Raw genomic sequence first — 13,218 nt, forward strand, 5'->3', positions numbered from 1 at the left:
TCTCTCGCTCTCTCTCTCTCGCTCTCTCTCTCTCGCTCTCTCTCTCTCTCTCTCTCTCTCTGTAGTGAACTGGACTACCATGCAGCTGCAGCCATTAATGAGCACTGTCAGCAGATCTGTGATCAGTGGGACCAGCTAGGAACTCTGACTCAGAAACGGAGAGAGGCCCTGGAGGTATTATTATTATTATTATTGCCCTTTGTTCACCGGTGTACATATTTTCCAAAGCAAAATCAGAACCAACACTCAGATTTATATTTTGCACTATATATTGTGATTGAATTCACATAAGAACAGCATGTTTCATGTACTCAACTCCAGAGTCACATTCTTTTACACAGTCAGTCATCAGTACACCTGAGGTCACCACGTAGACCCTTAGCTGTACTCATGACGCATGTGAATCAAAGACAGCTTTGGCTCAACACACGTTGTGTTGATGTCACATGATGCGTCTTGGCCAAAATCCGCAGTAACTTTGATCAGTTGTAGACTCCTCCGAATATTGAGGAGATTGCTTGATTTTCGTTCATTTCTGCGATCACAAAATCCTGGAGTGGCTGATTCATGTAAAAACACACAAAACAGGGCAATGTTTTTGAATTATACGCACAGAGTCCCCAGTTTAATCCTGAGAGAGAAATTAAAGCTTGACTGACAATTATTTATTGGGAAATGTGCTGCTGTGCATGAGGCAGACATTCAAGGTGGAGAGAATCAAGGCTAGAGTCTCATGAACCTGCTTTAAATGCTGATTGTGTGTGTGTGTGTGTGTGTGTGTGTGTTTGTAAGAGGACAGAGAAATTGTTGGAGACAATCGATCAGCTTTTCGTGGAGTTTGCTAAAAGATCTGCTCCGTTTAATAACTGGATGGATGGAGCCATGGAGGACCTGCAAGACATGTTCATAGTGCACAGCATAGAGGAGATAGAGGTAATGATCAGGGACGTAGCGATAAATAAAATGTGGGTAAATCCTGACTGTGAAAAGATATACCTTCTTAATACATAAGCCAACGCTTGCCTTTTTTTTTTCTTTTAACCCGTTGTATCATTATTTAATGTGTTTTATATGTGATACAGCTTTACTGCAATGCATATGCTATATACCTACCATACAGTTGCAATCGAAATGATTCGACCCCCAGTGCAAATCAGGTTTATTGTCAAAATTTCAGACTTTCAGCTGTTTGCAACGAACAAATCAGACAAAAGCAATTGAAATAGTTCAACACCATGAATGCTTCAAGTGGTTTCCCTAAATTCAACTGAAAATGCAACTTATAATGATTTCTCCAGTTTCAAAATGATTCAACCCCCTGAATAAAATCCCTCACAACAACACAAATATAAAAACAGGTGTTGTCTCAAGGACACCTGACACAACTAATCAAGGGCTTCATTAGTTAGACCAGGTGTGCTTGAGCTGGAACACATGAAATACCTGAACTGGCTAGGGGTAGAAAATAAATGAAATACCTGGACGGGGCAGAAAAAGGAAGCGATCAACGGCTGCAACCAGATTTCTGAGAAGGCAGGTTGTGAAAAGCCCTTGAGTGATGAATCATTTTGATTGCAACTGTATACTTTATAATTTACATTTTCAATGACATTTGCCGATTTACAGCAACATGGAGTAACTGTTGACAAAGTGAAGTTGGTGAGACTGCGCATTCTGACATTTTAATTCTGTCCATTTTTTAAATTTACACACAATTCTGAACATTGTGGATTAATACAGAGCACTTCGAGTGAGAGCAACAAGATACATTTGGCACAATGTTATATTCAGCAGTAATGTCCTGGAGTGTAATACTCCTCTGGGTCTGGGTTACTGTCCGGAAGATCGGGGGTTCAGGCCTCAGCACTGCCCAGCTGCCACTGTTGGGCCCTTGAGCAGGGCCCTTAACCGTCTCTGCTCCAGGGGCCATGTATCATGGCTAACCCTGCACTCTGACCCCAGCTTCCTAATATGCTGGGGTATGCAAAGAAAAGAATTTCACTGTGTATATGTATATGTGATCAATAAAGACTCATTATACCGAAATGATCACTCACACCATGATTCATAAAGGGTGCCAATACTTCCGGAGTTTACATTATATACGTAAAGGGTATAGAATATCACGGCTGAAAGCTGCATGTTCACTCAGTTTTTTCACATCAAGTGAAAATCTAGCACTTTCTTATCTGTGTGTGTGTGTGTGTGTGTGTGTGTGTGTGTGTGTGTAGGGCCTAATGTCAGCCCATGACCAGTTCAAAGCGACGCTGCCTGAGGCAGACGTGGAGAGGCAGGCCGTCCTGAGCATCTACAACGAGGTCCAGAAAATCACTCAGACTTACAACATCTCTCCTAACCTCACCAACATCTACTGCACCATCACCCCAGCCGAGATCAGCCTCAAATGGGACAAGGTGTGTGTGTGTGCGTGTGTGTGTGTCCGTGTCCATATATATATATATATATATATATATATATATATATATATATATATATATATATATATATATATATATATATATGGACACGGACACACACACATTTGAGATTTGATCCAAACGGGGTCAAGGTCACAGCAAGGTCAAATGTCTTCAACAGCTTCCTTCCTGTTTGACATAGAGAGATGTTACTTACGTTTTCATGTTCAAGAACCGAGAGCCCATTTTGGCTAGCTCCTATTTTTGCTATTGCTCTGTCCATCTGTCCGAGATTCGAGCTTTTCATCAGCGCGACATCGCAAGAACGATTTTTTAAACATTTGCAGGTCTTATATGGAATTATCATTGTAATTTTGTCGATCCAAACGTGGTCACAGCAAGGACAAATAGTTTTTCTTCAATAGCTTCCTTTACATTTTCAACAGATTTCAAGGGTATTTCTGGTATACAAATTAGTAAGAAGAAGGGCTAGACATGTTGGTGGTGGAGTCATCCTCGTCCGTGCCGTTGACGTCGAGATCAGCTTGATTAGTTATGTTTAATGTTCCTGTTATCACTTATATTATAGCAGCTATTAATACTGTATAACCTGTGGTTTAAATAACAGCCAGCACTACTGCCAGAGCTGGGTTTTTTTTTTTTTTTTTTTTCAGAAAACGAATCAACACACAAAAAATAATTGAAGATTCAACAGCACTTGGAATCATTGAAATTTGGATATCTCTGAAATAATTTTTTTCCCCTAAGTCATTAGAAAGCCCCCTAAATGTTATTAATAAATGACAGTGTGTTTGTGTGTAGGTGAAGAGACTGGTCCCGCAGAGGGATTCCGCATTACGGGATGAGTTATCCAGGCAGCAAGTGAACGAGCGTGTCAGAAGGCAGTTTGCAGCCCAGGCCAACGCGATCGGACCCTGGATACAGGCCCGCATGGAGGTGCGATTGAAATATTACAAACTCCAGTAGCTTTCTTGCCTAAGCAGTGTGGTGATGTTGTTTGGTTATGTTATTCTGTGGTTTTACTGTGTGTGTGTGTGTGTATGTGTGTGTGAGTTTTCAGGAGATTGCACGCTGCTCTGTGGATCCAGGAGCCACTTTGGAGGATCAGATGAATCAGCTGAAGCAGTACGAGGGTATGATTATCAACTACAAGCCAAACATCGACAAGCTGGAGGGAGATCACCAGTTTATCCAGGAGTCACTCATATTCGACAACAAACACACCAACTACACCATGGAGGTGCCTCACTCTGATATATACCATCATTCATGCATTTCAGTGCTTCGTAACATTTGCTGACTAGCCTTACAACGTACCCCTGGTTGTGCATGATGGCTGTGATAGGCTGGCCCCGCCTCTCACTCAGTGTTCCCAGGATAAGCTCCAGATCTACCACAATTTTGATCTGGATGAAGCAGTAACTAAAGAAAAAATTGAATGAATGAATGATTTTATACCTCTATAATTTATAGAATGTATAAGATACCATTCATCCACCCATTTTTCATAATGCTTAATCCTACACAAAGTCACGGGGGAGCCTGGAACCTATCCCATGGAACTCTGGGCACAAGGTGGGGGAGGGGGGGACACCCTGGACGCAGCGCCAACCCATCGCAGGGCACAATCGCACACACATTCACATAATAAGGACAATTCGGAAATGCTAATCAGCCAACAAGGCATGTCTTTGGACTCTGTGCATACACAGGACGGAGGAAGGATTCAAACCCCCATCCTCGGAGACGCGAGGCAAACGTGCTAATCACTGAGCCACCATGCCCCCTGTATAACTGTGTATGATTAAATGTGTGAAATCGGTGTTGTAGACAAAAATATAATCGCGCCAACATATTCATTTCTTTCATTAGAAAACTAACATTTTATTTACAAAAAAATCTTTTTTTAAACGGACGACTCTGAGTGAAATATACAGAAAAGCAGCCGATAAGAGTCCAGCGTCGGTGGGAACTCCTTTAATACTGTTTAAAAAGCATCTCAGGGAAATTCCTCAAGAAATCGGGTGAGAAAACGCCAAGAATACATTTCTGGAAATTCTAGGCGAAAAGGGCGTCGACTTTCAAGATGCTAAAATAATTAAATCATTTAGCTTTATTTTGGATTTTTTTTATCACGACATAATTCCCATAGTTCCATTTGTGTCACTCCAGAGTTTTGATGACTTTATTATTATTATTCTAAAATGTGAGGGAAAAAATACAATAAAATAAAGAATGAGTGTGTTTATACTTTTGACCCGTAGTGTATATCTGTAGGCATGCGAAAACACTCAACACAAACTCTCAAACAACATAACTGTGATCCACAAACGCGAATCCGTCCCAGCCTTAAGTCACTTCTTGTCCCAGTATCAAGTTTTGCTCTGTTGTGATCTCAGCATATCCGTGTTGGATGGGAGCACCTCCTGACCACCGTGGCTCGCACCATCAACGAGATCGAGACTCAGATCCTGACTCGTGACGCCAAGGGCATCAGTCAGCAGCAGCTCACCGAGTTTCGCTCATCCTTCAGCCACTTTGACAGGGTAACACCAGCCGTGTACACACACACACACACACACACACACACACACATCCTTGCAGAATCTTACAGAATATCACTGTCTGGTTTTAAGCGACATAACTCACTATGGTAATATGATTGACAACAGAGAAATCAATTTACTTAATATAAATATATAAAAGAATAAAAAGAAAATTGGAAATGTACAAACAGTGATTGAAATTTTGATCATGTTTATGATTTATCTAATGTTTTTATACTTTTATATACTTTTATACTTGTATTTTGTTACAATATATTCAATGTTAATGGTGTTCTTTTTATCTTCATATTAAAATGTAATATATATTTGTGCTCTATTAGCTTTTATTCATTACTGTACCATGTCTTTGCCATTAGGTTTCCTCAATTAAACCGTCTAGTAGCTTGAGTGTGTGTGAGTGTGTGAGTGAGTGTGTGTGTGAGTGTGTGAGTGAGTGTGTGAGTGAGTGTGTGTGTGAGTGTGTGAGTGAGTGTGTGAGTGAGTGTGTGTGTGAGTGTGTGTGTGAGTGTGTGTGTGAGTGTGTGTGTGAGTGTGTGTGTGAGTGTGTGTGTGAGTGTGTGAGTGAGAGTGTGTGAGTGAGAGTGTGTGAGTGAGAGTGTGTGAGTGAGAGTGTGTGAGTGAGTGTGTGAGTGAGTGTGTGAGTGAGTGTGTGAGTGAGTGTGAGAGAGTGTGAGAGAGTGTGTGTGAGTGTGTGTGTGAGTGTGTGTGTGAGAGTGTGTGTGAGAGTGTGTGTGAGAGTGTGTGTGAGAGTGTGTGTGAGAGTGTGTGTGAGAGTGTGTATGTGTGATAATATTCCCATTATGTTTACCGTGTCTCTTCACTTCTCTCTCAGGCCATTTCTCTTTTCTTTTTGATTTCTCATTGTATATTCTGTCTCTCGACAAATCCTGCAGAAGAAGAAAGGAGGAATGGATACAGAGGAATTCCGTGCATGTCTCATCTCCATGGGTTATGACCTGGTAAAATATATATATATATATATATATATTTAATTTTTTTTAAAAAACTTGGTTCATGGAACACATCTACGTGTCTGGTTAACACAATGTAATGCCCAAAGAATAGTCTGTTTCACAAACATTTAGAGTTAAGAACATTGTTTTTTTTTTGTCCTCAGTTTTCATATGTGTAGTGTTATTTAAATTACAATTATTATAATGAAAACGTAAAACTTGGGGAAAAAATAAGAAGAAAGTTACACATAACTTCAGTCTAAGATCACGTTTGTTTTTTTTGTTTTTTGTTTTTTACAAATAACTCATGTATTACAGTACTGTGACTTGTAACATTTTTCTTATTGTAGTGTTTTTTGTTTCCTTTTGTATTCGGTATAACGAGGGTTACTTTTTAAAAACGTACAAAGACAGAAGAAGTACAGTAAGCAGCAGAATGGAAATGAGGGGGTTCGTTGTAATATCTTGTGCTTTGAAAGGAGAAACACGTATGCATATGTAATGAGACAAACGCACAAAACAGTAGTGACCATGCCTGTGATTTTTGTTTTAGGCGCTAAAACCTTTTTCCGCTTGTCACGAGTGAGGAGTTTTTAGTTCCTAATGAGGATTTGGGAGCATTAATTAATTTGGCTCCTGAGTTCGCCTTGATAATCCTTATGTAGATCTTTCTCACAGTGTTGTATATCTATAGACCTATTCATCTACATGTATAGATCTCTCCTGACGTTTCTCTCATGCTCTCACACACACACATTCATTCAGAATTGTTTACCTGAATTCTGAAATATGAAATACTCCATATGCCGTTATTATTATTATTATTATTATTATTATTATTAAAGAAATGGTTCTACCTAAAATTAAATGTACTTATTTCTCACATTAAATGAAATTGCAAATGGATAAGAGAACATCTCATTTCTGGCCAGATATTTATAATACAACATAGCAAACCTTTATTTATTTATTTATTTATTTATGTATGTATTTATTTAAATCAGTGTTGTGTTAGCGCAGTCTTTCTCATAATTATTGTGTGTGTGTGTGTGTGTTGTGTGCAGGGCGAGGCGGAATTTGCTCGGATCATGTCCGTGGTCGATCCGAATGGTAAGGGAAAGGTGACGTTCCAGTCGTTTGTGGACTTCATGACTCGTGAGACTACGGAGACCGACACTGCTGAACAAGTCGTCGCCTCCTTCAGGATCCTCGCTGGTGATAAGGTGTGTGTGTGTGTGTGTGTGTGTGTGTGTGTGTGTGTGTGTGCTAGCACATGCGTGTTCATTCTGTTACACATTTACATGGACAAAATATGGTGACACTTCACGTTGTACCTTCAAAACGGTTTTTATTTTGTGCTGTAAGTTTTTCAAACTTGTGCCACGAATCCTGTCTAAAATCTCTAGCAAAGTCACTTTGTAATTTTCCATCTGTAACTTTTTATTCTCTGGTGTTTTGCAGCCGTATATAATGATTGAAGAGCTGAGGCGTGAGCTGCCTCCTGAACAAGCTGACTACTGCATCGCCAGGATGCCTCTATACACCGGGCCTGATGGAGTGCCAGGAGCCTTGGATTACCAGGCCTTCTCTTCTGCCCTCTATGGAGAGAGTGACCTTTAAACACACACACACACACACACACACACACACACACACACATATATATATATATATATATATATATATATATATATATATATATATATATATATATATATATATATATAATTTTCTTTTGATTGCCATGTGTTACATGACTGTTTCTAGCACTCCCTCCTCCAGCAATTTTCCATCGTGACTCAAAAGCGTGTTATCAAATACAACACGGTGTGTTTCATTTAAACTATGTGCGGAGTGCTAACTAACTGGTTCACCAATTACCAAGCTTGTTCATTTACTACAGAGAATAAAGTAGAGATGTTATATCAGTAAAAACGATACCTGGAATATTCGGTGAAATAAAAACCTAATTTGAATCATTTTGTAAGAATAACAGCTTATCCGTCATGTTTGCCGTTTTGAAAAATAAATAGCATCAAGCTTACAGTCACATCTCACTCCAAGAGATCATTCAACAAACCTCAGATTAGCTGTTTAAATATTGGTACAGTTCTTAAGTTGAAGACTGGGACTTGATAATGGGAAAATGGTGAGGGAACATCAACGAGAGTGCTTTAAAAACAGTATTGGAACACGGCTTTCATTTTTTTCTAATTGAATAACATTTTTAAAAAATCCCTTATGGAAAAAGCAGTATTGGTGAAAACTGGTTTAAGATTGGAAGGATAATGAGAGAAATAAATGTAAACATTTATTCCTTTTGAGTATGTCTAAACACAATATATTAGTGACCTTTTAAACGGGTTGCCTATTGTTGTAATTAGTTGTATAACTAATTTCATACCTTGACGATGCACTCCAGAATCAGTTTTGGGTTTCTCTGCGTGAAATTATAACTCCATGTTCACCATAACATTGTCCAATAAAGCCTAATTGATAGTAAGCTGTTGTTGTGCTTCATTCTTTGATCTGCTGATTAAAATATCCTACATATTAAAATGAATATAAGAAAGACAAGGGGTTTTAAAGACCCACCTCTTCCGTGAGCACTTAACTAACCCCTAAAATGCCAACCCCTACATTATTTAAAAAAAAAAAAAAAAAAAACTTATTCTGCTAAATGAATAAATGTAAAAGTTTTATGACAACTGTCACAACACAAGCAATGACAGAGGACAGGACAACATGATCTGAGGTCCTGATTGAACTCCAGTATGAGACAAGCATATTGTTGGCTGAAGAGACCATGCCAACTCTTTATAATACTTTGTTATACGCAAGAAGTCATTTTGCAAAGGTCTTTCATGCTGCGAATTTCCCCTTCTACCACATCCCAAAGGTGTTCTGTTGGATTCAGATCCAGTGACTGACTGGGGAGGCCACTGAAGAACACTGAACTCACTGTTATGTTCATGAAACTAGTTTAAGATGACTTTTTCTTTATGACATGGTGCATTATCATGCTGGAAGTGGCAATTAGAAGATGGTAAAATGTGGCACATTGTCAGCAACAATACTCAAAATGTCTGTGGCATTCAAGGAATGATTGGCTTGTATGAACAGGTGGAAGGTATGCCAAGCAAACAATCAAAAACAAAGTTTTGGTGAACCTGTGCAAACTGCAGCCTCAGCTTTCTGTTCTTGGCTCATAGAAGTGGAACCCAATGTGGTTTTCTGCTCTTGTAGCCCATCTGCCTCAAAATTTGACGTGTTGTGCGTTCTGAGATGCTTTTCTGCTCACCGCAATTGCACAGAGTGGTTATCTGAGCTACTGTAGCCTTTCTGTGAGCTCAAACCATTTATCTCGTGAACAAGGCGTTTCCATCTGCAGAACTGCCGCTCACTGGATGTTTTTTCTTTATTCTACAATCTCGAGAGATAAGCAGTGATTTGTAATATCTCTTTGCACCTTATTCAACACAAGGACTGTGTACTGGTCAGCACTGCCCTTTTCTGTGCCAATTGTCCTGTTTAGTTTATGCAGTCCTGTGTATGTCCATCCATCCATCTTCTATACTGTTTATCCTACAGGGTCATGGGGAACCTGGAGCCTATCCCAGGGAGCATCAGGCACAAGGCAGGGTGCACCCTGGATGGGGTCACATACCCATTCATACACTATGGACACTTTGGACACTTTGGACATGCCAATCAACCTACCATGCATGTCTTTGAACTGGGGGAGTACCCAGAGGAAACCCTCGCAGCACGGGGAGAACATGCAAACTCCGCACACACAGGGCAGCAGCGGAAATCGAACCACCTACCCTGGAGGTGTGAGGCGAACATGCCAACCACTTAGCCACTTGTGTCTATCTTTGTAGTCTAATTGGTCCCCATGGTCCTAGAGGAACGTTGTTTTGTTTCACTGTGTATTTTACCAGCTGTATATGGCTGAAAAAATTCACTTGAACTTGAATCATAGATATACTCGAACCAACCCTTCTGACACTAACAATCATGCCATGGTCGAAATAACTGAGATTCCCCATAATGATAGTTGATGTGAACATTACCTGCTGCTGGCCCTTGTCTGCATGATGTTATGCACTGCTGCTACATGATTGGCTGATTAGAGAATTTCATGAATGTGTAGATGTAAATGTGTTCCTAATAAAGTGCTCAGTGAGTGTAACTCATGATAATTGTATTTTACTCATTAAAATACTATAGTATGTGTGTTTCTGGCAATCACTTTATGTGTGAAATGTACTTGCTAAGAACCCAAGCACAATCCAGTGCCCTCGATTGTTTAATTAGTAATAATAAGGTAATCATAATTAACTTTCATAACAAATGATCAATTAATAATAAACAATTAATCATATAGATCAAAATTTCTTTTTGATGAATGTTACTAATGGCACACTTTCTATGGCATATACCTCGAGCACATGGCATATACCTCGTTGGCATAATTCGCTTCCTATTTTGATACAATACACCACAGCACAGGATGGTGCAATATCCCGGAAAGCTTTCAGTGCATGCGCAGTGGACAGACCTGCGCTGGTCACGCATGCGCAGAAACCAATTCGAGGCGCACGCGTCGCTTTGCGCATGCGCACTAGACAGACAGTCTGATCCGCTCATGCGAGGCAGGAGTAGTAGCTGGGTTTTATGGACAGAACTGGGGCCAAAAGGAGGGGGTTGGTTGTATTTTAACGGTTAAAAATTTTCGCTGACGTTGTACAGGTTGTTTTTGGACACAGTTAAGGATATAGGTTTTAAAATGGGTCCGGTAGTCCAGTGTGAGACAGAAACAGGTAAGCGTGTGTGTGTGTTTATCTACAGCTCTGTGAACATACTGTACCTGACAGTCTAACTGTAAAAGTAAGATGTAGATAGAGACCGTTATAGTACACTGGCACCTTGTCACATTATTGTAATTGTATACATACAATTTTGTATGTTAACAATCATGCCAATAAAGAAATTGAAATTGAGAGAGATCAATTTTGTCTTATTTTTGTAAAAAGCAGTCGTTAGGATAAAGTAAATGTGTCCTTATTGTGTTCATTAGAGGAATCAAGTGTTCATGTGGAAAAAGATTTCAGTGTGTGTGTTTGTGTGTGTGGGTGGTAGGGGCTGGAGCAGCTTCTCTAGAGGCTGAGCTCAGAGAGATACTGCAGAAGAGGATCATGGTCCTGGATGGTGGAATGGGAACCATGATTCAGCAGAGGAACCTAGTGGAAGACGACTTCCGGGGTCAGGAGTTCAAAGATCACTCACGAAGCCTGCAAGGCAACAATGACCTGCTGAGCATCACCAAGCCTGAGGTGATCTACACCATCCACAAGGTGAGTGTGACGGTGTACTTCTGCAGGTTTGTGTGTGTGTGTGTGTGTCCGTGTCCGTGTCCGTCCGTGTCCGTGTCCGTCCGTCCGTCCGTGTCCGTGTCCTTGATTATTTACATTCACTTTCTGGGGTGTGATTGTGTGCGCGGTGATCTGTCTATCTTCCCATGTGTTCTGAAAAAACATGAAAAACTCACAGTTTACAGTCAGGAGAAGTGGATAAAAAAAAATCACCATGTTCCTTATTGAAAAGTGTGAGGATGAGCTGTTAAACTACGAAGATGCTATTCTATTCCGCTGACAGGGAACTGTCTCCATCACCCAACAGTCTTTCTTTCTTATTTTCTTTCTTTTTTGCTCACTTTCTTTCTGGCTTTCTTGTTTTTCTCTTTCTTTCTTTCTTTTTTGCTTTCTTTCTTTCTGGCTTTCTTTCTTTACTTTTTCTTTATTTATTTTTGCTTGCTTTCTATCTGGCTTGCTTCTTTTTCTTTCTTCCTTCCTTTTTTACTTTCTTTCTTTCTGGCTTGCTTGTTTTTCTTTCTTTCGTTTTTGCTCTCTTTCTTTCTTTCTGGCTTGCTTTTCTTTTTCTTTCTTTCCTTTTTGCTCTTTCTTTTTTGCTCGCTTTCTTTCAGGCTTCCTTTTCTTTTTCTTTCTTTCTTTCTTTCTTTCTTTCTTTCTTCCTTTCTTGATCTAAGAAACCACAAACTCCACCAGATTTAGGATATTATAACATTCTTATTTGTTAAACTGCTTTAAAAGATTTTTATGCAAACCTTCTAATCCTACTCATTTTTTTCTTTTTTCTTGATGTGAATGTAGGAGTATCTGCTTGCTGGAGCAGATATCGTCGAGACGAACACATTCAGCAGTACACGGGTTGCTCAGGCGGACTACGGGCTCGAGGAGCTGGTATGACTCGCACTAAGAGCTTTTACTGAGCTCGGCCTATTTACAGCTTACTCTTATTAGCGCTGACATGCACTGAGGTTTAATATTCCGTATTAATATGTCTAATAAGGAATGGAAGGCACTGATTAGCATTAATTCAGCATATACAGTCCCCTTGAAACTATTGGAACAGCCGGGCCAATAAATGTTTTTGCTGTAGACTGAAGACATTTGCGTTTGAGCTCAAAAGATGAATATGAGGAGAGTTTGGAATTTCAACTTTTATTTCCTGCCCATATTTGTATGGGCATGTGTTAAAAAACATAGAACCTTTTTATCAGACAACCTAATTTTTAGGTCATCAAAAATGTTGGAACATGTGACTGACAGGTATTTCTTGTTATCCAGGTGTGTCCTGTTAGTATTATTGTTTAAACAGTAAATGGGTTGGAATATACACGGTCATGTGAAAAAATAAGTACACCCCATGGAAATTATTGGATTTTTAAATTTTTATTATATATATATATATATATATATACATATTTTGACAAGCAAACTCTTTTAAACAGTACCCATTAATAAAGTTGATACACTCTATTAAATAATAAAATTTTGTAGTAATTTCCTCAATTTAAATTGACAAAAACAGATCAGTCTCATTGGAAAAAGTAAGTACAGCTCTAGATTTATCACACCTTCAAATCCATAAAATTAGAATCAGGTGTTTGGGTGCCGGTGATTAGAACCTGCTCAGGGAGTGCAGGTGGAACCGGTCTTATTTATACCGCTCTCATATCTAGTGTCTGGTGTTCCCTTTGCTATTGAGGTGTGTGGTGTCATCATGCCAAGTTCTAAAGAGTTCTGAAGGCATTCAGAAAAAAGGTTGTGGATGCCTATGAGTCTGGCAAGGGATTTAAAAAGATCTCCAAATGATTTTGAAATACATCATTCCACTGTAAGGACAATCATCTACAAATGGTGTAGATTTCAAACGACTGGCAATTTGTCCAGA

The 13,218-nt window shown here is 39.5% G+C and overlaps 2 protein-coding genes across 2 annotated transcripts in view; both read left to right on the plus strand.

Moving 5' to 3' along the window:
* LOC108274081 (alpha-actinin-2) overlaps positions 1-8,461 on the plus strand; it is a 34,447-nt gene extending 25,986 nt beyond the window's left edge. Inside the window, exons 13-21 of the mRNA XM_017483933.3 lie at positions 66-174; positions 793-933; positions 2,232-2,414; positions 3,240-3,374; positions 3,499-3,678; positions 4,838-4,984; positions 5,899-5,964; positions 7,023-7,181; positions 7,420-8,461. Of these exons, the coding sequence (XP_017339422.1) occupies positions 66-174; positions 793-933; positions 2,232-2,414; positions 3,240-3,374; positions 3,499-3,678; positions 4,838-4,984; positions 5,899-5,964; positions 7,023-7,181; positions 7,420-7,578 (1,279 nt within the window). The 3' untranslated portion in view covers positions 7,579-8,461. The remainder of the gene's footprint in view (positions 1-65; positions 175-792; positions 934-2,231; positions 2,415-3,239; positions 3,375-3,498; positions 3,679-4,837; positions 4,985-5,898; positions 5,965-7,022; positions 7,182-7,419) is intronic.
* Positions 8,462-10,588: 2,127 nt separating this feature from the next.
* The window catches only part of mtr (5-methyltetrahydrofolate-homocysteine methyltransferase), a 29,240-nt gene continuing 26,610 nt past the window's right edge, over positions 10,589-13,218 (plus strand). The window contains exons 1-3 of the mRNA XM_017483932.3: positions 10,589-10,784; positions 11,104-11,318; positions 12,135-12,224. Of these exons, the coding sequence (XP_017339421.1) occupies positions 10,751-10,784; positions 11,104-11,318; positions 12,135-12,224 (339 nt within the window). The 5' untranslated portion in view covers positions 10,589-10,750. The remainder of the gene's footprint in view (positions 10,785-11,103; positions 11,319-12,134; positions 12,225-13,218) is intronic.

Source organism: Ictalurus punctatus, chromosome 13, assembly GCF_001660625.3.
Source record: "Ictalurus punctatus breed USDA103 chromosome 13, Coco_2.0, whole genome shotgun sequence".
In the NCBI taxonomy this organism is placed as follows: Eukaryota; Metazoa; Chordata; class Actinopteri; order Siluriformes; family Ictaluridae; genus Ictalurus; species Ictalurus punctatus.